We start from the raw sequence: 24,011 nt of genomic DNA on the forward strand, positions 1-24,011 counted from the left end.
TTACATTTAAAATGGTGCTCACTTCTAAAATTTTCTTAATCTTTGATTTTTAACTGGCAATCAAATAATTTGGCCAAGAGCTTTGTTTCCTCTGAGTGATCAGAGCTTTAGAGGCTTTTTGAGCTTTCTTAGAAGAGAGATTAAGCATTTCCAGGGGAAAAACTTGCTTTTAGCCGAGTCAGGTTTCCCCCGATCAAGTTTTGATTTGAAACCTTCAACTGTGGATCCTTCAGAATCATTAAATTTCTACCAGCACATAGGAAGCTCCATGCTAGAAAAATGAATATGTTAATATTAACTCACAGTACCTTGGACTATTTGTTGTGAGAAATTTACTTGCTGAATTTTTAATTTGGGGTTGTGTGTTTCTGATTTGTTTTGCTTTTTGCCTACATATCACATCTGGCCTAATTAAGAGTATTGAGTGAAGCATTTTATCTTTCTTTCCATAGTCTTCAGGACATACAGTGTTCTGCAACATTTTCAAAAGAAGGCAAAGAACCTGCTCCAGCTGAGGTCAAATCAAGTTCCTGCTGTTTACGTAGGACAACTGTAACTAGTTCAAATTCTCAATGATTTTTCAAAAAGCCAAAGCACTTTTTATTCCACACTGTCCATTAACCAATTATGTACAAACACATTCTGTTGTTTAGCCCAAAACTTCAACAAAAGCAGCAAGCAAAACCAGAAAGCTTCACTGCAAAGCCAGAAGGACTACCAGTGCTCAAAACCCCTGGTTTGAGTGCGAGGTGCACCACAAACTTCTCACGGACACGGCGTGTTAAAAACATTTATTTTCAAACCGCTTTATGGCTGGCAACACCCGAGCTGTGCCAGGCACAGGCTGCCTCTGCCTTCTCCTTTGTGCACGGATAAGCACAGAGGCTCTTCAGGTGAAGCAGTGCCAGCCTGGCTGTGTCCCGTGGGTGTCCTTGGCAAGCAAAGGCAGCTGAGTGCACCTGGAGTGCTCAGGTGAGGGCTACCTGTCGGAGGGAGTCGGAGGAGGGTGAGGAAGGGCGATTGGAAGAGCGGAGGCTAAGGGAGAGCTCCCACTGGTCAACAAAGAATCGGCGAGACGGCTCCGTCTCAGGCTAAAACATAAAATAAACATCAACACAATCATACATGTTCTCTTCTAAGAGGGGAAAAAAAAAAAACCCACCCAGCCCAGGCCTTTCTGGCTACCATCAAGAATAATTTTTTAAGGACTCTTACAGGAAAACTTTGAGAAAAATACCCAGTGTATCTTTACTTTCTCCCTAGCGAGGCAGAGTAGTTATTCTAAATTTGCTCTTTATTAGGTTTTACATTATTTAGGACCATTTGGAAGCAGTTACCTACTTCCACAGATGTCCAACCTCTTGTAACCCAACCAACTAAGCCACTGGCAAAGACCCCAAATCAATTTCCTCTGCTCCTTCTCTATCTCCCATTGTTCTCTATTACTGGCCCAAGGCACTAAGATCATCTTTCAGGTCATGTGAGACCTCTTCTACATTTTAACTATATAAACCAAAAGTCTGCTCTCCTGGGGGACAGAAGAGAAAGAAGTTCGCTTGTATGTATTTCCAGTCATTAACAGCAAATTTCCAACCTAAGATTTACTGTAAACAGATTAGAAACACTGAACAAAAGAAGAATGTATCAATACAAAATAATCTTATCAATTATCAAATAATAAATCGGAGACTGAGAATCTGCATCCTTCTGAAACTGGTTCCTCACAGGAACCCAAAATTTGGTCTTCTAATATGTTCCTGTCATTATCTCTACAGATGATTATGCCCATCTCCCAATAAATACTTCATATTAATAGGAAAAAATGTTGGAAATATCAGACAAACAGCACTGGAAGAAACTGTGCATTCCTAAAAATTATAGTCTGGAAAGAAAAAAAAATATGCACATTAGAAATAACTGGCTTTCTCTGAAAAATAAATTATGGTCTTCGTTATACAAAGGAAAACTAAATGTCATGTAACTGCATGACCCATGAAAATAGCTACTTCTAGCCACTTGGAATAGGCTAACCTCAAGATTAAATTTACTGAGCAAAATGCAAAAGAGCTTGGCTTTCACAATTTCCCCAATTTATGGAAATATACTTGTTCATACAAGACTTTTCTGTACATCAACATTTAATCAAGTTTCTTCTCTGAAAATGTCCTTACTTTGCTAAGCCTTCTCTCTCAGTATTTTTCTTGTTTTCTTCCCTTAAATCCCACATCATAATCCATCATTGCTTGCAGTGTTCCAACATCTGTTTCCTTTTTCCTCTCTGCCCTACCCACTTTATGCTTTCCTCTACTTTGTGTTCTCAGTTTCTCCTCCTTTTCAATCCTGCACGATACAGAAATTAGACAATTTCAAAAATAATTTCTATCTTTGCATCTCCATGTTCAGAAAGAGCTTAAAAATTGCCAGAGAGCACTACAAAAGTCAGGAACATAGTATTTTGGTCTAGATCTTCATTTCTGTGTCATCATTTTAAATGAATAAGGAAATGCACATGAGCATTGTGGACCTTGTTTGAGATAAAAAGTAATGGAACCCATTAACAAAGATGTGCCGTTACGTTTAAAGTGGTCTTCTTATTCAGACCTTCATAGCTAAAATTTCAAATATAGCCAAAGGTTTGCTTTTCCTTCTTGAAGAACACCTTTTGTGATTTTAGCCATCAGAAAAAGATGGCATCCCAAAAAACCCAGCAATGTGAAGCAACCTAGATGTCAGTAAATTCCGTTTAGTAGGGCTTGCAAAAGTTATGTCCACCAGCAAAAGTTCTGGGACTGTTTAAGCTCCAGCTCAAGAAGACAGCTTGATTTGGGGTGGTTAACTCAAAACAGTTATGAAAAAAATAACTTCTGTAGATGGTGCTTTCCAAAAAAGCACTCTGCAGTTTGCCAAGCACTGCTGAAGATAACTGAAAACAGAAAGCAACCAAAGAAACCACAATTCAAACTGGCATGCTCCCATAGCCCAAAGACAACAGACTGGGGAGAAAATCAGGCACAAAAACAAAACAAAACAAAAGTGCACACTGGAATCAAAGACAATCTGCACAAACTGCCAGCTCTACCATTGGAAACAACTGCACAGGAAGGATGGACACAAGGGTAGTACTACAGAGCCAGGAATTAAGCTTGGAAAATGTGAATATTCTTGCTTCCAGAAGCAAGTAAAATTTGCAAGTGACTGACTGCTAAATGGCCTCTGTGAGATGACTTGATCCAGAGCCCAGCTGGTTTTCAGCATTTATTCTGAAGTTTAGTGGCTGCTTTTTACTTCATTGTTTATATTCTGTTTTGAGGAACAGAAACGGTCACTCGCCAAACAAGGAGACAGCTAAGAAATGGCAAGTCAAATAAAGACACTATAAATAGAGACAAAAATAGTCTTGACGGCTGTCTTAACCACATGACAGTAGAGCAGTGGTCATCATATTTTGGTGATTTTTTTTTTTCTCTCTGCCCCAAGATTTCACCTGTACCCAGAATCCCACACTGCTCCAGGACACCAGATAGGCAGGGCTGTAGTCACCTGATGCCTCAGTGCACGTCTGGACTCCAGGAGGGCAGCCAGCTGACATGCCCTTTGCTCAATACTCATGGGCACTTGGTCATGAGAAAACAAACGAGGAGATCTCTGCGAGACGAGGAAGGAGGCAGGATGTAAACAAACCAGCACAAAAAGGAAGAGACACCAGAATGCCAGCCAAAAGGTACGACATCACATGCACAACATTAACAAAAGCTCTCATGTGAAAACTGGGGATTTTTTCCCCCAGTATGCAGCTTTTCTAAAGAAGTGCTACATTTTGACCCTAAGGGGCAAGAAAAAAAGGTTAAATTAATTTTTATTCACAACTCTTCCTAGGACTGCTGCAGCCAAAATCAAACAAGCACATAGCCTTTCCCTCTGGCATTACCATCAAAAAATACGTTTAAAATGTGGTTTTATAAATGCACAAAGGGCCTTATTTGTCAGTTTATTTCCCCATAGTTCTGCATTCTCAAGGATTTCCTTTAAAGATCTCAACTTGTACCTATTTGTTTCTTAGATTTTGTGTACAGAAACATTTTAGGCTAATGTATTTCAGTTCAATTAATTTCTTAAAGATGGTGGTATATGCAAAGTAAATACATGCCAAAGAGAGCATGTTTAATGAGCCTGTCTAAATAAAACAAAGAACAGCAAAATCAAACACTCACAGAAGCTGCTAGTTTTACTTATGCAACTTCACTGTCCTACTTGTTCTTATTGCACTATCATGGCAATACATCCCAGGCACAATATTTGACACCTCTGCTATTCTAGTCTTTCATATCAATGCAACTAAACTGTTGTGTTTAGGTGACATGAACACTTGGTGACATGAAAAAAGACCTGGCAGGTGGCCTGCTATGTAAGTCAGGACTATTACTGCAGTATAACACACCCTTCAGCTAATTTGTTTTTGGAGTACAAAAGTAAATGGACAGGAACAACAAACATGTGCATCAAGGAATCTGAGGCTCAATCTGTCAAGAATGCCAGGGTGCTGCTCTGTATTACTAATTGTCCTCCAATGCAGAACAGAAAATTGGGTTCACACCCAGTTTACAGGAAACACTTTTCCCATTCAGATGCTTTAATAATACTCTCTACTTTCAAGCTGCTTTCTGTTCCACCTACTCCTTCCTACTAGATCATTGTCACTAAAACTGGGGCCTGTTATGAAGCTGTGGGCTTCTGTGTCACTGCAGACACGTGTATTCATTTTCTACTGCCTGTCAGAAAACATTCAGCCCACAAGAGGCTTTTGTTAGAACACATTCTGGAAGTTGCAACAGTTTTATTGCTGGGTCTCATTTATGACTTAATTCACTCAAAGCCTGTACTGGAATGTCAATTAATTTGTCAATATGAATTCAAATCAACCGGTCCTTTTGAGTGCCTATCTTTTATTTTCCCATGCTTCTGTGTAATACTGAGCCATTCAGACAGACTGTTGAATATTTCATTGTTAAGAAGGCTTCAAAGTCTCTATACTAAATAATGCCTCATCATTTTTCCTTTTACTTTGGCCTGTAGGAGGCAAGATGGAATGCCAGTTGTTTAACCATCCAGAAAGCAAGCGGTGAACACAATGCAACCATGTCCGCATCAATTAGCACAAAACATAACTCTTCTTGTTCTGCTACAGCCACAGCATACTTCACTAAAGAGGTGTAAGAGACAAAGAATGGGAAGAGCTCAAGTGCTTGACCTAGGACAAAATAAAAGCATATAGCAAACTGCTGCTGAAGGCTTATTATGCACTTATGTGGGTGTCACACAGGAAGGATCGCTCCTGACTGACTCTCAGCAGTTCCAGCGTGTTAACAGCAGCATTAGGATAAGTGTGCTTCACCACCCCCTGTATTTGACCTCTGTACTGCACACATCCACCACAGCTTTGTGTCATCAGCATCCATGCCATTTGTTCATGCTTTTTTACCCTTTCCTGTCTGGACCTCTGCTCCCCGGGACAGCCAGCACCAGGTTCCCTGAATCTCTGCAGGCAACAAATGATGAGCTTAAAAACAATCACAGACCAACTTCCTAATCAGAACACACTTTAGCTGATTTTGCTTATGATGCAGGCATAAAAGAAGCTACAACCAGAGCAGAAGTTTATTAAGAATATTCTAAACCTCACAATAACCAGCTGGCTCCTGTAGAGAATTTTTTTTTTTTGAAGTCTATATCCATTTTAGGGCTATAAACAAAAACATAGTACCACAATGTAATCAAATTAGTGCAATAAAGATGTAAGACACTCTGTATAACTCATACTGTGATGTTAGTTCAGAGGAAGGAGATGAAAAATTTAAAAGAAGTGGCAGAATAAATGCAGTAGAAGAGTAGAATTAAAGGTTTTAAAAGACATCAGTGTAACATGGATACAGAGCCCTCTGACTTGCTATGAGGCCTGGGCCAAGACAATTACAGGGGAAAAAAAATCATTCCTAAGGAAAAAGAATGCCTCTAAAAGCAGATTACTCTGAGTCTAACACGAGTTCTGTAGGACAGAAGGTAAAAATTCCCGAGTTGGAAGAAGGAAGTCTTCTATAAAACACAACATAGAAAACGGTCAAAATACACTTGCCAGTAGCTGGCTTTCATGACTGAACTAGGCAACCAAAAAGACACAGGACAAACAAACACTTGGAGAGGTGACAGAAGGAAAACAGAGCTACAAGATCCTCAGTGAGTTAAAACAAATTTCTCTACATGGAAAATGAATCTCAAATTATAGATCAGAAGGTAAAACTCAGCATTTAACTGCCTTAGTTTTTCCATCTGTAAGGTTGGAGAAAAGCTTTCTTCTTTCATAAAATGTATCCGACAAAATTTTCAGAGGATTTTGACACGAGGATGGCAGCTAGCTATCACATCATCTGATAACATTACACTGCATTTGAAATGTAGGCTTTGCTCATGAAAAGGGCTTTCCTCACCCATTCTACCTAGATGTCCTCTCCTGTATCCTTCTTGAAAAGGCTGCTGTTCACAACGTGGCAGAAAACCAACCCCGTTTTTTGTTAGGACAGTTTCAAATGGGATCAGTAGGCAGAACTGATCTATTTTGCAAATGCACACACCACAGAGGCAGCAAAGAATGTGTGTCCTGGAGGCTGCCAGTAATTAGACCAGATAAACTGCAACATGTAATTAAAATTCAAGAAATCACAGCAATAAGGCAAGTCAAACTTTCTGCCAAAGAATAAAAACTTGTCTTACTCTGCTAAAAGGTAATGCTTCTTTACAGTTTATAGGCTCAAGAGCTCAGCAAAGACAGCTCAGCTTCACCCCTGGGGAAATTAATTTGTGCAATCCTTACAGGATGTCATGACAGCTCTATGGAACTGCAACTGCCTTTTCAGGACCTCTAGTTCAGGATTGCTCAAGAAGTGGATTTGAAAGTAGGAAAACGAAACAAATAACTTTAAAAGATACAATTTAAAGAAGCACAATGACAATATACAAGAGGACAGAAATAATATAAGTATTTCAGGTAATATATAACCAGGACAACAAATACATGTGCACAAACATCTGAATGCACATTTATACAGTGAGCTCACAACAGCTCTCACTGCTCCAGGTTAAAGACAGACTGAGACAAGAGTCTGGTGTGGGAGAAACGGAAGGACCACAGTGACATGTGAAGACCACTACAAAACTCAGATAAGCAATCCTAAAAAAATTTCATGGGTACATGAGCAACTTTTCAGTCACACCTATTTAAATGGAGAGTGGAGATGGAACAAAGTTTAATTTTCTTTCCCTGCATTACTCCAAACATTTAATTTCTACTTTGCTGCATCTCAAAACTGTGAAAGGGCACTGTGATAAAATATCTGCCTACAGCAAAATCTCAGTCTCCAGAGGAGACTCTCCATGCTTCCAGTGAGTTAATGCTGCCCTATCTTCCTAACCTAAGAGTTTGAGAAACCTCCATCAGCACCTGAAAGAAAACTGGAAATGTATTTGTAAATAAGCTGTTTGGTAACTGAGCTAGTCACTTGTACAAGCAGCAATGAAGAGAAAGGGACAGAGCATGCAGAGGGAATCACCTGCTGCCTGGGATATGATGGAGAGGAAGATGGAGTGGAAGAAGTGAGCATGATCACTTTTTTGGGGCAGGTCCGAGAACGCTCCTTATGCCTCATCTTTTTTTTAAAACAGAAAAAGAAAAACAAATCATAATAATGGTAGAAAATGGTAGAAAAGAAGTAACATTACCAGTGAGACAGGCCATATTACATGAACTGAGACCATGATCCTAAGCTCACACATCTCTCAGCTTTAGGTACACTGTGGCTTTAGCTAATTTGAGAGACCCAAATTTTTACCCAGAGCCACACAATCACATTTGACAGTCAGTGAACACAGATTTGTATCAATGAGCAATTAAACCAACAGCTTTTGAGTCAAGGTCTTATAATCAGTTAAAGGCAAAACTTGGAACTCTCCACAGCACAATTGGACTGCTCTCTTCACTTCATGAAAAATTACTTATTGCTATGCCTTAAAATGCTTAAAAATATCCATCCTGCTGACCTAACTACTCTTGCTTGCAGCTCATTATTAATACAATTCAAGTCTCAGTGTTCTGCTCCCAGCTTCAGATCCTTCCTCTCTAACTTATAGACATTACACCATCTCAGGCAAGCTAAACTGTACATTCTATTAGAACAGAAATCCAGCTGGTTTGTAGATAAAATGGAGCTGTATTTAATAGTCTGCTTATTACACAATGCACATACATGTCCACAGTATAATACACCAGAAAACATGTCCTTCTAGTGCTGTACTCCTTGTTACGTACAGTCTTTTCTCCACCATTTCTTGTTTATTAATAAGCCTTCTGCCTGATTTTTCCTTTCCTTTTGAGCTCTCACCAGAGCATATCTGGAAATTGTTGCACTGGGAAAAAACAAAATGCTGTGTACCCAAAGCCAGTGTTAGATAAATCTCTAAAAAACTGCACATGGTATAGAGATATTACAGATGTTTATTACTGCCCTTGCAGATGAGCTGGTACTAACATCTGTTTGGGTGCTCTCTTCCTTTTCAACAAAACAGTTAGATAAATAATACACTCCTCTATCTCTAACAGATGCTAAAAGCAGCTTAAACTGAAGCATATGACTTTGCACTGCAGTGGATGAGGAACATTTATATGTTTCAAAAGGCTTAGCTATGAAATCACTAATTTCTAACTGAAAGCATGGCAACATTCTCAACCACAGAGCTGCTCGTGGATTTTCATCTGTCCATGGCCAAGTTTACATCTCAAGTGTCAAAATTTTCACAAACTTGCTTATTTTTCCACAGCAAATCTCAAAATATAATATTAGATGAATGCATGAAGAATGTCTTCCATCAGTCAGTCCTCCAGTAGAATGCATTTCTGAGTTAGCAAAGACAAGGATGACCATAGGAAAGCAGAAAGCAATTAACATATTTAAATAAAAAATTAAAGGTAAAAAAGCAGTATTTGCAGAAGTCATTGGTGTTTAAGTTCTCTCCTGTTGAGGTTTCAGCTCTTGCTGTCTGTGGCCATCTCAGTCATCACTTATCTTCAACAGACACAATCCCAACAAAATCACTGCAAAGTTTGCACTACTGCCCTTTGTCACACTTTAGGGAATGGTCTCAAAAGAATAAGCAGCAGATGTCCAGAGGCAGAAAAGATGTGCACCAAAACACGTGGGATCTCCATATTACAAGTATCTTTGTACACATCAAACATGATTTAAACTTATGTATTACATGCAAAAGCTGTTGCTGACAGGAGACCTATGGAACAATAGAAGACTGCTGACGGCTACAAGATGAGGGTCTGGAAATCCAGGGCAAAATTCAATTTAAAAGGCTTGTCTCCATGCCCAGTCAGATCATCTTCTGGATAGACCATATGGCTTTCAATGGCTTCCTGATCCTGGATGAGATGCTCTTTCCCAAAAGCAGCCAAAATGCTGCTCTATGCTCAGAAGGCATAGAGCACATGATGGAAGATGTTCTTACACAAGCAGGCATTCATCTGAGGAGATTAACCACCCCACCATGAAACACAATCCAGCCTTTTTAGGTGATATTTCCATCGTATTAAAAAAATTACATTTCCACTGTGCACATTCACAATATCTTCATGCATCATTAGATGCTGTTGTGGTGCTCATAAGAACACAAAACCAATTTTGACAACACAGGTCAACATCCTCAAAGCATAACTCAATAAACTCAACTTTATAATCCAATTCAGAAGGGATGCAGGCCACACAGAATGCTGTGAGGAGCAGATTGGTGAGGTTTTTAACCCCTTTGCTCTTAGGAAGGTAATGCCTTTCCAAGATAGACAGCATTAAAGGTCTTGTGATGACAGTAAAAACTGCTTCAGAACAGATTCTGCCAGGATTTCACTCTTTCTAGGAATTCTCTTTTAACAAGCCACCTCTACAACACACAGAGGTATCATGCCTTACAAGCTTAAGGAAATTGCTCGCCTAATATGTTAATTCAAGGGTAAAGCAAGAATCAAGATTTAAACTGGTAAGCAACTACAGCTAAGGCTCTCCATCTGACAGACACCAGCAGGCAATACCCCAAGGCAGATGCCAATTTCTCACCAGAACTGTGGGTCCAACCCAGACCACTTCCTTTGCATTCTCTTCCTTGCAACCACTCTTATGCTTTTGCAATATACTTTCCTCTTCCATGCAGTTTCCAAAAGGCAGGAAGAACCAAACCTGTCAGTCATATAACTGCCTTTCTCCCAAAGAGAGGATCTCAGCCTCATTTTGCCAGCTTGTAAGAACATTAGGCAACCTGTGGTTTCAACTCAGTAACACCCCCACCACCTTTTTTTTACTTCAGAGCTGCTTTTCTCCTCTTCAAAGCACTCTCCACTAGAAGGTCATTGCTATGTGACATATTCAGTCAGCAGAAGTTTCTGCTCATGAACTTCAATCCTTTTGCCAAAAGATATCTTTCCAAAAGCTTCATGAGCAGCTCTTTCTAGCCAACATATATCATCCCTAAAGAGCTTGTCAGAAGGAATAGTAATCCTTTACAGCATTGTGCAGTGATAAGGTTCTGGAATGGCCTGCCTGGGGAGGTGGTGGAGTCACCATTGTGTTTAAAGAAAGACTGGATGTGGCACTCGGTGCCATGGTCTAGCTGAGATGTTAAGGCATGGGCTGGACTTGAACTTGAAGGTCTCTTCCAACCTGGTCATTCTGTGATTCAGTGACAGGTCCTGGTATTCAGCAGCACTTCTCTGCTGCCAGTCTGTCACCCAGGGATGAGCTATAAACCCAGAGTGACCAATGTCACCACAGAAGGCCAGTCCAGCACCATCAAAAGGTGCAGCCTCACAGCTATAAGGTTCTGCCTGCCAAAGCAACCAGAACCAGAAATCTCAGCAGCCAGCCAAAGTACTGCTCCAGCAACAACTTCCTGCAGGAGGGGTTTTCTGTCCAGGCTTGGCAAAGTTGGCTGCTTGGCTCAGTGGTCTCAGCTGTTCTCTGTTCAGTCAAGAATAAATGGCTCAGTGCACCTCCATGGCTTTTGAATAAAGGTAACCCATATTCTTCCCTTCCTCAGGCACACAGCAAGGAACCTTTGGAACAGGGAACCTATCAGGGGGTTTTGATCGTTCTGTGTCCTGCAGATTTTGCATCCTTGAGACCCAGTTTTACACTTCTTCATTACAGAAGCACTGCAAATCCTGCAAGACATCTGGACCCAGGAATCAATCTTCTGTTGATGCAGTAGAGCCAGTCAATAAAGATCATCTCCATGTGCAAAATTGAAAAGGAAATCATCCACATAAGGCAATCACTGCCAATATTGGAAAAATAATTCAAATCCTCTGAAAGTAAAACTGTTGCAGAAAGATTTTTCAAAGACATGCCCTACACTGCTTCCTATACAGAGATCAAGGAAGAGCAGAAGGATTTTTTCTTCCTTTTTAAAAATTTCTTTTAAATTGTGTAGTTCAGGTATAAACAAGAACAAAAAACTGATCTCTGGTAAGAAAAATCCTCTATAAAAACAGAAAATAAAACTTTGTCCTTTTTTTTCTGTAAATGACAAAAGAATGACAATAAGAACTTTTGTATTTCATTATAAAGGCTTATCTATAAAGCCTTCATAAATTTTCAGTAACAGGTTCAAATAGAAATCTCAAGGGTGCAGGAATGTGGCATTTTCCAAGTGCTAAAACAGAGAGAGACAGCCAATGCAATCCAGTTTTCCTTTTTCCAGGAGGTAATATAAGCAGTGCTCATCAATTCACTTAATATTGTACAGCGTTTTTGCTTCAGGTTTTTTTTAATAAGTATTCTTGAGAAATAAATTTTGCCTTAATCATGAGTGATGTGAATCCATCTCAAAATGCTCATAAGCCTATAAAGAAGATTTTGATGAGACAAAAGGAAGAACAAACACTGAGTCAGGAAATCAAAGTATGTTGACAATAACTCCCCTAGGCTTAGGTCTTCTTTCTTGAAGAGAAATCTTCTTGATCAGGGCGCCAGTCATTACATGCAGCATTAATTGTGCTGAATGCCTCAGACATGAAGATCACCATGAATCCATATTTATCAAGAACAGTGAATTTCCAAGCAGTATCATCTTCTTCCTCTTGACTCTGAAGTATGCTCTGATTAAACTACAGCCAGAGAAAAGTAGATGTCTCTCCAAATTATGGCTGTCAGCAAAATACCTCTGAGCACTCTCAGAAACATGAGGAGGCCATTTGCACAGGGAAACAGTGGAAGCAGATGAAACCAGTGAGGTAAGTATCCTTAAATGCCTGAAAAGATCACCTATCAGAAGCCTTAGTTTTGGAAAGTGCATGGCTGAAAGAAAAACAGCAGCAATGACAATGGCCCAAAACATTGGAGAGAAAATAAAATTTGATACCTGCTGATTTTTCTGCTGTTGGTCCCTATTTTGTGGAAGAAAACCTAAAATGTACTGAATTCACAGTAACACAGGAGTCTGCAAAGCAACAAGTGTGAGAAGCTGGCAAGGAAAGCTCCATTAAAGAAAGGGAAGCCACAGGAAAGTCTCCTGCAACTACAGAACACCTAAGATTTCACACAAGAATAGCAAAACAGATAACCAATTTTACTATTTATGTCAAGGAAGAGCTTTAATATCATAGATGATAGGATATCTTTACCTCATGAGTTTCCATAATTGCTTACATTGCTTATTTCTAACAGAAGGATCTAGAAATTCTACGGCAAAAATTTCTGCTGCAACATCCATGAAAGTCTTGGTAAGTTGAAGCTAGCATAAGGAGGCAGGGAAAATTTTATTAAATATTTTTGAAACATTAAACCATTCATCATCACCAAAGGGAGATTGTTGACTTTATTCGCTGGAAGATATTTAAAATAACAGACTCGGACAAGGTGCTGGAAAAGGACTGGCTTAAAAACACAACAGTGATAGCTGGTGTTGGGTGAGGAAATGCACTGTAGTCAGAATGAGTTTCTTTACCTGTTTCCACTGGGGTATGGGAGCAAGCCGGCCCTGCTCTCGTCTGCTGGATGGCTGGTTGTGGACACGCTCTTGGTAAGGCAGGACAGGTTGCTGCATGCAGGTTGTAGGGAAGGTGGGACCACGGAGGAAAGATAAAATAGTGAAGGAAACTCAAAGAAAGCCGTAGGAATGGAATACAGAATAAGACAGACAAACATTTAAGAAAAAAAAAAATAGGGTAGGGGGGAATTCATTTAGCAAGTAAAATATAAAAAGGAAAAAAACATCCAAAAATGGGAAACTTCACATATTTTTGGACCTTTCATTTCATTGTTTCTTCAAATCATTGGCTGAGTATGCCAGCCAATGTGCAGCAGCTGAAGAAACATTTTATTGTGTGGGTAGACATGGCCATTCTGATTATGTTACACTAATAATGCTGTTATGTAGTGTGGCAGAGACAAACTTGACCTGGCTTTCTAGCAGCCAGGTCAGGTCCCACTCACAATGTGGCCATGGCACAGAGCTTGGCACAAGCTGTGGAGATGGACTTATGCAGCAGAGCAAGGACTCTGGCACTTGAACCACACCGAGCCTCATCCTGCTGACACTGCACTGCCAGCAGCAGCTTGAAATGACTCAATCTAACTTCAAAGACAACTCCTGCAGTTGCAGCAGTTCAGATACCATCCCAGAGAACAAATGAGCCTCACTTGGAATGACACAAATACCCTGATTGCCAAGAAACTCCCAGGCATTCATCTGCTGCACATACACATACGAACAAAGCTTAATCACAATTCAGAAGAACAGACAGATGTAACCTGATAGGAAAATTTTCAAATCAGAAATCAAATGTTTGTACTGAAACAGCATAAGCAGAACATTCCTGGAAAGCTTTTAAAGAGCAATAGTAGTTATAAAATAAACTTCTCCACCCTGTACTTGTAAATTCTACGCTTTGGGTAAACTGCACTTTTTGTTAGGAGAACCTTTGAAGCAGAAAAGCAACACTAGCATCCAGTCTTGAGGAATGCATGCTATCATTCATGGCTTTCCTCTACAATTCCAAAACAAAGGGGTTTATTATCCATCTCCTACCTGTCTTCGTAAGTTAGAGGACGGCACTGGTGCATTCTCTTCAAACTTGGCCAGCAGCTGGGTTGCCATGGACTTGACTTTGTTCTGATTCCCAATGGCAGCATCAATTCTCCTCTCTGTCAGGGCACTCACTAATGTGGGCCTTTCTTCTCTGTAGCTTCGTGGGAGGTCCTCCTGACAATCAGTGACATCAAAATTTAACAAGATACAACCAGATCACCTTTTCCTTTCTATCCCTGTGGTGTGAAAAGTCTCTTAAGCTATAGATAACAAATCTCTTAGCCTCACTTGAAAGCACAGATTTTAATTTCCTTTGGCAAGTCATTAAATGTTCTGTTAAACTTTACTGATCTTTTCAATCTTATTTGATACTTACCAAAAAGACCTCAGCTGAAACACTCCTGTGAAGCCCTTTACATAAACCAAAGGCTCATCTTCAAACAACAAACCCAAAGCACTGCATTTTAATTCAGCTGTACCCATTTGGCTACAAACATTGAATTTGAAAGACTGCCTTATGGGCATACTGGAAAATATATACTTTTGCACAAATCAAGGTTAAAGTTTAAATATGCATCAAGCTTCTAAAAATACCGCACAACTTTACTGAGAAGTTTTGAGTGCTGATGTCTTCATCAAAACATAGTAATTTGCAATGAAAAGAGAACATCAGGGAACTGCAACATTTCATTTGTTATGTAGTAATCTTTCATAATCATTAGTAAAATATTTGCACTAAAGATACCATGAAAGTGTAACCCCTGAAGAATAATTAAATTTTATCTAAAATATCCTATATAATCCTTGCCTGGATATTAAAAAAATGAAGAACTGAAGTGGGGAAAAAGGTACGTACCATTTATTTTGCTCCCTGACACAGCTCACTGTAATACTTACATCCTCAGATTGGCTGGTTTTTCTCCTCTTTCCTGCACCATCCAGTTCCTTTTCTTTTTTGTCCTGAAAACAGAAGGAGCAGGGGAGAGAAAACAAAAATAACTCTCATACCTCTCTGGGCTGAGATAAATGTCATCAGTGCTCTTCCATGCTTATTCTCCATTTGTTTATGAAAGAGATTTTTCCTATATAATCCTTAGGGGATTGTTACCTTCAATTGGACAATTCTTCAATGCTTTCAAATCATCAAAAACTGTGCAAGTAGCTATGTTCCAAGAGAAAATATATGCCCAAATACTACCATAAGGTTAAGCTTTTAAGACTGAAATACACCACTGAGAGTACATACTACAGATGTATTTTTGCAGTCATAAATGTCATCTGTTGTCCCATACCAAGAGCTGGTGAAGACATGGTCTCTTGCAAACTGACCATGCTAACAAACACCAACATCTGCATTTTTAGTTCCATGCTTGGACAGCAGCCTGCCAGACCCAAGTGTTCCCAGGGCTGTGCCTGGTTACCTTGGGAGTGCGCTTCCGAGAGATGCTTTGTCCCAGTTTGCTGAGGAAGGAGATGGGAGACTTGGTACTGGCAATCAGGGCAGCCTTTTCTTCTGCATTCAGCTCCAGGCTATCTGCTAGTGACAACAGGCAGAAGAAGGGAATGCCATGAAGTTTTTTTCTGTGGTGCTGGTATTAAATACTCAGCTGAGGGACTCAGTGATTCTTTTTAGTGTAGTGTCTTTTTCTTAAATTCTCTGTACAAAATGACTAACATCTAGAATTAATGCCTTTCTCAGCTATTCTGCTTTTTCATTTTGCCCAAAGCAGTTCTTTCAGGATTTATAACCACCCATAAAAGAAGCTGTGTTTACTCTATTTACTTTTACATTTAAAGAGCTGATTTAAAGAACATGGACATCAGTATCCTTAAAACCAGTCCAAAGTTTTAGAACTAATACATGATACATACTATATATTTAAAAGGCTATTAAATCCAATTTTTTCCCCTCACCAGAGATACACGTGAATTAAGATCACCAGTAATACAGAACTGTAACGACATTATCAATATTTAAAGGCTGGCCATATTGATTTGGGTTAGGTAATTATATCTTTCAGTTCTGATCAAAGATGTTTTGTTCCTCAGTGGCCTGAATTTAGTCTCACCATTCACAGATGACAAACAGGTATAAAACTCAGCTTGTGTTTTGAAACTACCTGTTCAACAGCTACTAGCAAGGCACCTAACATTTGCTAAGACAAACAATAGTAAGAAAGCAGAAAACTTATCCAGCAGTAGTGAAGTGAGTTTAGAACTTTTGAGGACATTATCGTATATTAACTCCTTATTTTGCTCCTGCTGCTGCTAACATGGTCTTTATCAGCACCAGTAACAAGTCAGCATTGTGTATTGTAAAGCTATAGCGAGTAATTATTCAATGTGCTCATGCAGAGGCAGCATGACAGTAACTGACACACACACATTCACCCTTGGAGAAGTCTTTAAATCCCACAGAAGTGCCCCAAAATGCTTACCACTAGAGGGGATGGTGTCTTTGAACATCTCATAGAACTGTGTGAGGTACATCACCATCGACAGCTTATCTGGCTCTCCAACAGATGCCATTTCCTTTCCAGTCATGATGGGAGATATCCCAAACTCTTTCTCAGCAATGTCAAAGGCCAGTTGGTTATTCTTCTCCACATCATGCTCATCCAAGGAATCAAAGTCTCTGCAGAGGGCAAGAAGAGGCCTTGCACTGAATCAAGTAGAAACCAGTCTTCTGAAAGAACTTGGATATCCATCTTTTTTTTTCCCCTTGAAATGTTAATTTTATTTGCCACCAACCTGACAAAGTTGATGCTACTTAACTACAGCAAACTTTGGCTCAAATATATTATTTTAAAATTTCTTTGCTCCTCCTAAACACCTAGACTTTTCTTCTTAAAAAGCATTATCCTCTGAAATACATCTCCACTTCCTCCTTTACTGGAAGACTACATTTTCCCTTACATAAAATCTTCCATGTTCTTGGAACTAAATTAAATCTTGACTTTTTGTCCTCTTTTCTCCTGATTGATCCATGTTTTTGTCCTGCTGGCTTTTTCCAAAACTTGTATAACTATATAAAAAGCTATAGCTTGTAGAGAGTTACATGAACCACTTCAAAAGCTGTTTGACCTCTCCACAAGCTATAAAGCTATTAAACAGTGTAGTTCAGGTTAACTCAAGTACACCAATGCAGAAGTAATTCAGTGCATATGGATTGGAATAACTCCACAAATTTTCAGTATGTTTTAGAGTGGATTATGTCTTCAAGTACAGCTCTAGAATTTACTTTTTCTGATGTCCCTTTGGGAAGTTGGAGACATTTCAGATTAAAGTACCAGAGTATTTGCTATCATCACTTTTTCCAGACAGGGTTTCCCATTCTAGAATCTGGGCACTGTTTTACCCAATACATCTCTTTAGAGGACACCTCTACTATTCACCCAACCACCAAGTCAGTGTGCAAACAGTAACAACCTCTTTATTTAGGCTGTGGGTCACTACTTCTAGAAAGAGCAGCCCGAAAATCTTTAAAGAGTTGCTTTGTTAAACAGGAAATTTATAAAGGACTGTGCAGAGACTTGTTCACAAGAGATTTAACTGAAGCTATGAACTGTTTCTTACTCACTGCACACATAAAATCTGTCAGTCAATAATGCTTTCCAGTCAGTACCATTTTGAAGCTTAATTCTGCCAAATCATCCAGAAGGGAAAATGACAACACATTTATTTTCAAATTTGTCAAGCTATCATGACCTTCCACTCTGCTAGTGAATCACTGGATGTTGGTTTCTATCAAGTTTAATTGAATTAATTTCAATCTATTTCTTCATAAATCACAAATGCACTGCCTCCAACTCCATATTATTAGTTCCAAATACTAATTTCCTGCTCTTCCCAGTTATTTGAAGCAGCCAGTTACTCACATTAAGTCTGGACGGTATCTGTGGATAATGGCACACAAAGCTAAGCCACTTTTCCATGACATTGTGAGATCTGTCACATTAACACCAGCATATCCATCAGTCTGCCTCTGACACCAACTGAGCAATTTACTAGAGCGAGCTACAGACTCTGTAAAAAAATAGCACATTTCAAAATAGAAATGCACAACAGCTCAAATTCTAAGTACAACATAAACCCCATGAATCAACATGCAAAACCTTAACATAAAAAACAAACTCCTTCTACAATGGGTAATGGAGGACAGGATTCTTATTCTCTTTTAAAAATACTATCAATATCTATTTTAAATCCAAGAAAGTATTTTTAATTTGCTGAAAAGTAATTATCTAAGTTGTAACTTGCCAGACTTTTCACCCTAGCTATTGTAAAAAAGCCCCAGGAAATATAAAACAGTTGCAAATGCTTGTTAAATATGATCAAAAGGACATACAGTAGCAGCGCTCTCTAAAACCCAGATATACTATTTCTAGTGGAAGAACTACAAATGCACTGCTGTAACAACTTCTTCTCCCTTGAAAACTTTCCTTTAAAAGCACTGACCTATTCTGACCTTGTTTTACCAGAAGATCTGATGAGATTACAGCCTAAAGGGACATGGCAGCAGGGCAAAGAGCAGAGACTAGGCAGCTATTCAGCAGTGAAAGGGAGGCTTAGCAGCAAAGAGTCACTCTGGGAGTCCCAAAACACTATGTGGGCATCCAAGACAAGGCTGCAAAAGGAAAAGTCTGACATACCCCTCAGGGTAGAGACAAGGAGACAGCTACTGAAATGCTTATCACAAGGCATCTAGCTCTCAGAATAATGCAAGCAAAGTGAGGTTTCATTTAGTTGAGAGATGAGAGGAAGAAAAGGAAAGCAGGAACATGCAAGACTGCACAAGCAATACCTTCCGATACATTTGTAAGCGTTCTGAGTCTACTGTTAGAGTGAACTCAGTCCAGGTCTCTGCGCTTTTAAATAAGGGCACTGCTAGAGATAAAGGAGGTGAAAAGAACTGCCTATACAAACAAATATGCTTTGAAAATTAACAGCATTATAAAATAAAGGAAATTAAGCAAACAAAAATAAATTCCCATGCTAATGGAAACTTGGAAAATTGTAAGCTCAGACTGTTGACAAAACAATTACTGGGTACATTTTCTAAATTAAGAGAGTGGTTAAATAATATCCTACAGCCCTGCTGCCCTCTAGTTCTGCACTAATCCAGCTCCAGAATACCAAAAGGAATAGGACAGCAGCCAGGCCTACCATTTCGAGTCAGCTTTGGTGTCCTGGAGTTCACAAAGTTCTCTATCTCCAGGTGAATGTCTTTCAAGTCTCCTGTATTATACAAGTGGCGTACCTAAAATGACACACACAAACACTTAAGATGATCAACAGATGCCGTGCACCCCAGATACACACAGAAATAACCAGAAGACAATAAGGAGACATCCCAAGGTACAAAAGGGAAGATAAGTACTTGTAGGTAGCAAAAGTCCAGCTGACTGCTGCTGCTCAATGGATACCAAATTACAATGACAGACTGCTAGACTGGATTATTACAAAGAAAATGCACATGCACACATTGAAGACACAAAATTAAAGGTTTCCTATATCATTATATCACAGTTAAAATTATCAAAATCAAACATTCCTAAAAAGGAATTTGTTCAACTACAAAAGTTTACTCTTGACTGATGCAACTGCCTTTCACTGCTTCCATGTTACACACACATCACTCTCTGTTCTCAAAACACCGGCATAGCTTCACCTGAGAAAAGACACTGAGGATTGCAAGCACTCAGCAGCACCATTTGTGACTTACCTGCTGTGGCCGCAAGAAGTTGATGTTGATATTGGGGTATCGGGTGGCAGGATCAATGCTGTAATGGCTGAAGTTTTTACTCACGTTCTCTGGGGTGGTCTGAGGCAGCAGCCTATAAATGCTTTCCCTTGGGAAAATAACACAAAAAAAATAGTTTGGGGTTTTGTTTTGATTCATCTGTTTTGTTTAGGCTTTGTGGTGGTTTGGGGTTTTTGGTTTCTTTTGGCTGGTTTAATGTTTTGTTCTGTTTTTGTTTGTGGTGGTTTTTTGTTTTTTTTTAATGAGAGATGTATCACTACTACAATGGCTAAGTAAACTCTGGAGAGATAAACATTCAAATCAGAAATCTAACCACTTCAGACACTACATTGATAAGAGTCAGCATAACCATATTAAAATCTGCACTTTAATACAACTTCAGAATTTCAAAGGAGGGAAGAGAACAACACACTAAGCGAAACAGAAGGGGTTGCCTGGTACAATAAAGACACTGAGGAAGGACTTGGGAAGAGGGGCCACCAAGGGGACTGGAGCATTTGCCCTGCGAGGAGAGGCCAAGAGAACCGAGTTTGTTCAGTATGTGGAAGAGAAATCCCAGGGAAGATCTTACTGCTGTCTGAAGTGGCTAATGGAAAGGTGATGAAGTCTGGCTTCAACAGCAACATTATTTTCCTCACTGTATTTTTTAAATTCAAACAAATGGAATCTCAAGTATGAATTATGCCATTGTGCAATTTTAGAAATTATACAATGGTTCCTGATGGTCAGAAGATTCAGCAGTTGCTGAAGTTGAAAATAGGACCTACAAACTGCTGTTTTTACTTACTCCATCTCCTAATTACTCAGGTTCTGATCTCCAAGAGAGCCCCTTGAGTCACCAGAACCACACTCAGGAAAAGCTGATTAACACATACTTCAAGAGAGACAAGATGCTGTTTGGCTTACAGGAAACAAAGTGACCATGACATACAGCAGGTCATAGCTTCCTTACAAGGAAATAATAAAAAGCATTCACAAGATAATAGGAGACAGCAAGAACTTTTGTATCTGGTACTTTAGAGGCACCTCCTACATCTTCATCTGGTTTGCCACTGAAGGGCTGTGACAGGCTCACTTTGTCCATGCAATGTCAGTAAGCACCCAAAAAAAAAAGATTCCTCATCTAATCTTTTAAAACTAGGACCAGGAATAGCAACTTTTCTTACTCTTCTATATACTTCAGTTTATCGACTCCTTTGAAATTTTTTTGCTTTAACTGAATGATACCCTCATGCATTTTCCAAAAACAGTGAGAGTCTGTATCTCCCATTCTATCTACATATTTGTACTAAAAGAAACTGTAATGAATGATGAGATGTTGGACGATTGGATTAGAACTGTAAATGTATTCACTTTCTCCATTACCTCTCTGCAAGGACTTCCAAAGGACTAGCTCCGAGCGACCAACTTCGTACCATCCAAGCAGAGTCCATTGCAGCCAAAAATCCCCTGGCTATTCCAGTTCCCATTGGCCAAAAAGGCTGATAGTATAGGTTACCAAAAAAAAAAAAAAAAAAAAAAAAAGGCAGAGAAAGGAAAAGCATCACTTAGGGAAAATCTTAAAGAAGTATCAAGTACATATTCAGGCAGTAATCTGCTGGGAAATTATAACTCAGTAATTAGCTTCAAGCTCCACTCCCACTGGGCTAGAGGAAACCAGATGTACAGTGAACAGCTCATGAGCTATCCCAAAGCCAATATCCCTCTATTTCCAACAGTAATTCATAGCCTGGGGTGCCTTAACAGCTTCTCTTCAAGACAGTACATTTTTAACCAACTACAAAATGCTAACTACTAGCAGGCCTACAGTAGGTTCTGTAGAGAGTCAACAAGAAGCAGATGGAATAGACAGAACTTCAGAAAAAGCTCTGCACACATTTTCTTAAGCGCAATCATTACCATGCTAAAAATTCTATTTCCCCAGCACTCCCACCCTTCCTTCAAACCTCCCACTTTATTCTATAACAACCAGCAGCTTTCTTTCCTTAGAGTGCCTCTCTGCCAGTGCTGGCGCAAAGGTTTGGCTCATTCAGAGCTTACACCCGAGAAGCTGAACACAAACCTCCAGGAGGCTGTCCCCGACCAGTGCCACGAGGAGCTGGTGGCCGTTCTGCTCGCGCACCAGGGCCGCGTTCTCGGACGCGTACATGCACGTGAAGTCAAACATGGCCACGTCAGGCTGCCCATAGTGGTTGATGGCAAAGTCCAGCGACGGCAGCTGCTGGTTAGTGGAGAAATCTGCTGCTTCCCTGGCATAGTTCAGCAAAGCCTCCTGGTCCACGTTCTCCCGGGAGAGTAAAACCTCTGTGTCGGCGTGGTCCTGCCGAAACCAGCAAAGTTAAAGTGCCACAGTCAAATCCACAAGTTTATCTTAAGATTGGTATATACAGAAGTTGGCATTAAAATTCTGTCAAATCCACTCATGCTAATTTGCCTGCTAATTTCTTTCATTCTTATGTTAATGCTTCCAGGATAAAATCTATAGATTTTTATTGCAAACAGTAATCAGTCCTGCTTGCGTTTCTGACTGTGAAAGGGCTAAGAAACTTTTGAGCATTTTTCATTCCCATAAAATGAGGGAAGCTCAACTAAGCTATTAAATGTTTCTTCAGCATATTTTATCTTAGCATAAACAAAATTCCCAAATCTACAAAAGGAGACAAATTTGAAAACGACAGGTTTTGTAACACTCATCTGATGGTTTAAGATACTTCAGGAGGGCATTAACTGCCTTTTAGAACACAATTACATTCATGTTCTAAAATAGCAACTGTAGAAAAACATTATGTGATGGAGGAAAAGCACATTTTCCTACTTTCACCTTACAAAAAGTAAATTATCACCACAATTTTAGCTTACAGAGAATACAGGAGAAGTTAATACCCACATGCCGTATCACTCCTTTATCCAGCAAGCTCTGCTTTTTGGCAGTCATGACAAAGTAGTGTGTATCATCTTTGTAGTAGACAATGTTCTCCAAGTCAATGCCTTGTGACAGAACAAAAGACATAGTAGTGAAGGAACAAGTTAGGAGTTATGTGCAACAAAAGTTCTACCAGAAGAAAGTAAATTGAAACTGCATGGTTAGAAAAAGAGAATACCATGTTCTGGGTGACTTTAAATTCTGAACTGTCAACAAAACCACAGCACATTACACTTGCATAAAGTCACCTCTTTTAAAAAATCCATTTATCTTAACTCTAAGGTTTGCATTCAGATGTGGAGTGCAAAGAGTACAACTCTGGATTCATGACTTCTTCCCATTTAGGGTTCTGATCTTCTGAAAACCCTAAGTTCCCCACTTCTGAATCAAAATGACACACATCTGCTTTGTACAGCAGAACAGCTGAAAAACAGGGAAGTCATATTTCAGAGGCAGCACTGACTGACCACCTTGCACAAGATGCTTGTTTCTTGATCGAACACACAAATCTGAGCTGCAAAATTGTAATTATACAGTTTCTATTTCACTGGAAATCTGTCAACTGCTGGCAAACCTGTGGCATCTCGGAGATCCTGGAAGAACTTCTGGTTGAAGATGAAGGCCACACCACTGATCTCTTCTACTTTGGCTTCAGCCGTGGTGTTGCGATTGATAAAGTTTGCTGTGATAGCAATTGCAAGTTTACCGCGGAATTCTTTTCGGCGAAACCCTACAGGAAGGATAAAGTTGTAATGCTGAAAAAGCAAACACACCTTCAGAGAAGGCTCAGTATAAAACAGACAGGTGCATTCAGAAAGTAAAGGGAGAGAAGGTAATTGACGAGTTACAAACTCCTTCACAGAGGAAAGAACAATTGCTTCATCAGAAAAGTGCTATTTAGGGAAAAATCTCCCCACCACCTCATCTCTCATCTCTGTCCCTAAAGCTGCAATTTCCATTAAAAAAAAGGGATTCTCTGCTACACAGAATAATACTCAACACCTCAATTCCTACACCCAAAGGTAGGAAGGCAATACTACTCAACTAAAGAAAAAATGTAGGAAAAATTATCCAGATCAAAAACCCTTATGTCTCTATTCGTTTAGAGGAAGAAAAAAAAGACCACCCACATCTCTGCTATAAATGGATTTTTACATGGACTTTTAATCTCCCTATCATTTGTCGAGTGTCTTTCCA

At 39.5% G+C, this 24,011-nt stretch overlaps 1 protein-coding gene across 7 annotated transcripts in view; it reads right to left on the bottom strand.

The window, feature by feature from the left end:
* Nucleotides 1–24,011, bottom strand: part of MICAL3 (microtubule associated monooxygenase, calponin and LIM domain containing 3) — a 155,839-nt gene that overhangs the window by 69,469 nt on the left and 62,359 nt on the right. For 4 of the 7 annotated variants that reach the window (XM_077783309.1, XM_077783310.1, XM_077783307.1 and 1 more), the window contains exons 6-17: nucleotides 23,389–23,544; nucleotides 22,779–22,879; nucleotides 21,954–22,211; nucleotides 21,257–21,372; nucleotides 19,853–19,979; nucleotides 19,294–19,387; nucleotides 18,006–18,153; nucleotides 16,566–16,762; nucleotides 15,549–15,664; nucleotides 15,025–15,087; nucleotides 14,128–14,301; nucleotides 13,045–13,137 (exon numbers count right to left, since the gene is read on the bottom strand). In XM_077783309.1, the coding sequence (XP_077639435.1) occupies nucleotides 13,045–13,137; nucleotides 14,128–14,301; nucleotides 15,025–15,087; nucleotides 15,549–15,664; nucleotides 16,566–16,762; nucleotides 18,006–18,153; nucleotides 19,294–19,387; nucleotides 19,853–19,979; nucleotides 21,257–21,372; nucleotides 21,954–22,211; nucleotides 22,779–22,879; nucleotides 23,389–23,544 (1,643 nt within the window). Of the gene's footprint in view, nucleotides 1–983; nucleotides 1,092–3,540; nucleotides 3,646–5,479; nucleotides 5,537–7,601; nucleotides 7,698–13,044; nucleotides 13,138–14,127; nucleotides 14,302–15,024; nucleotides 15,088–15,548; nucleotides 15,665–16,565; nucleotides 16,763–18,005; nucleotides 18,154–19,293; nucleotides 19,388–19,852; nucleotides 19,980–21,256; nucleotides 21,373–21,953; nucleotides 22,212–22,778; nucleotides 22,880–23,388; nucleotides 23,545–24,011 lie in introns of all 7 variants that reach the window. The other 3 variants (XM_021551933.3, XM_021551931.3, XM_077783311.1) reach the window with 2 other exon arrangements.

Source organism: Lonchura striata, chromosome 5 (assembly GCF_046129695.1).
Source record: "Lonchura striata isolate bLonStr1 chromosome 5, bLonStr1.mat, whole genome shotgun sequence".
Taxonomy (NCBI): Eukaryota; Metazoa; Chordata; class Aves; order Passeriformes; family Estrildidae; genus Lonchura; species Lonchura striata.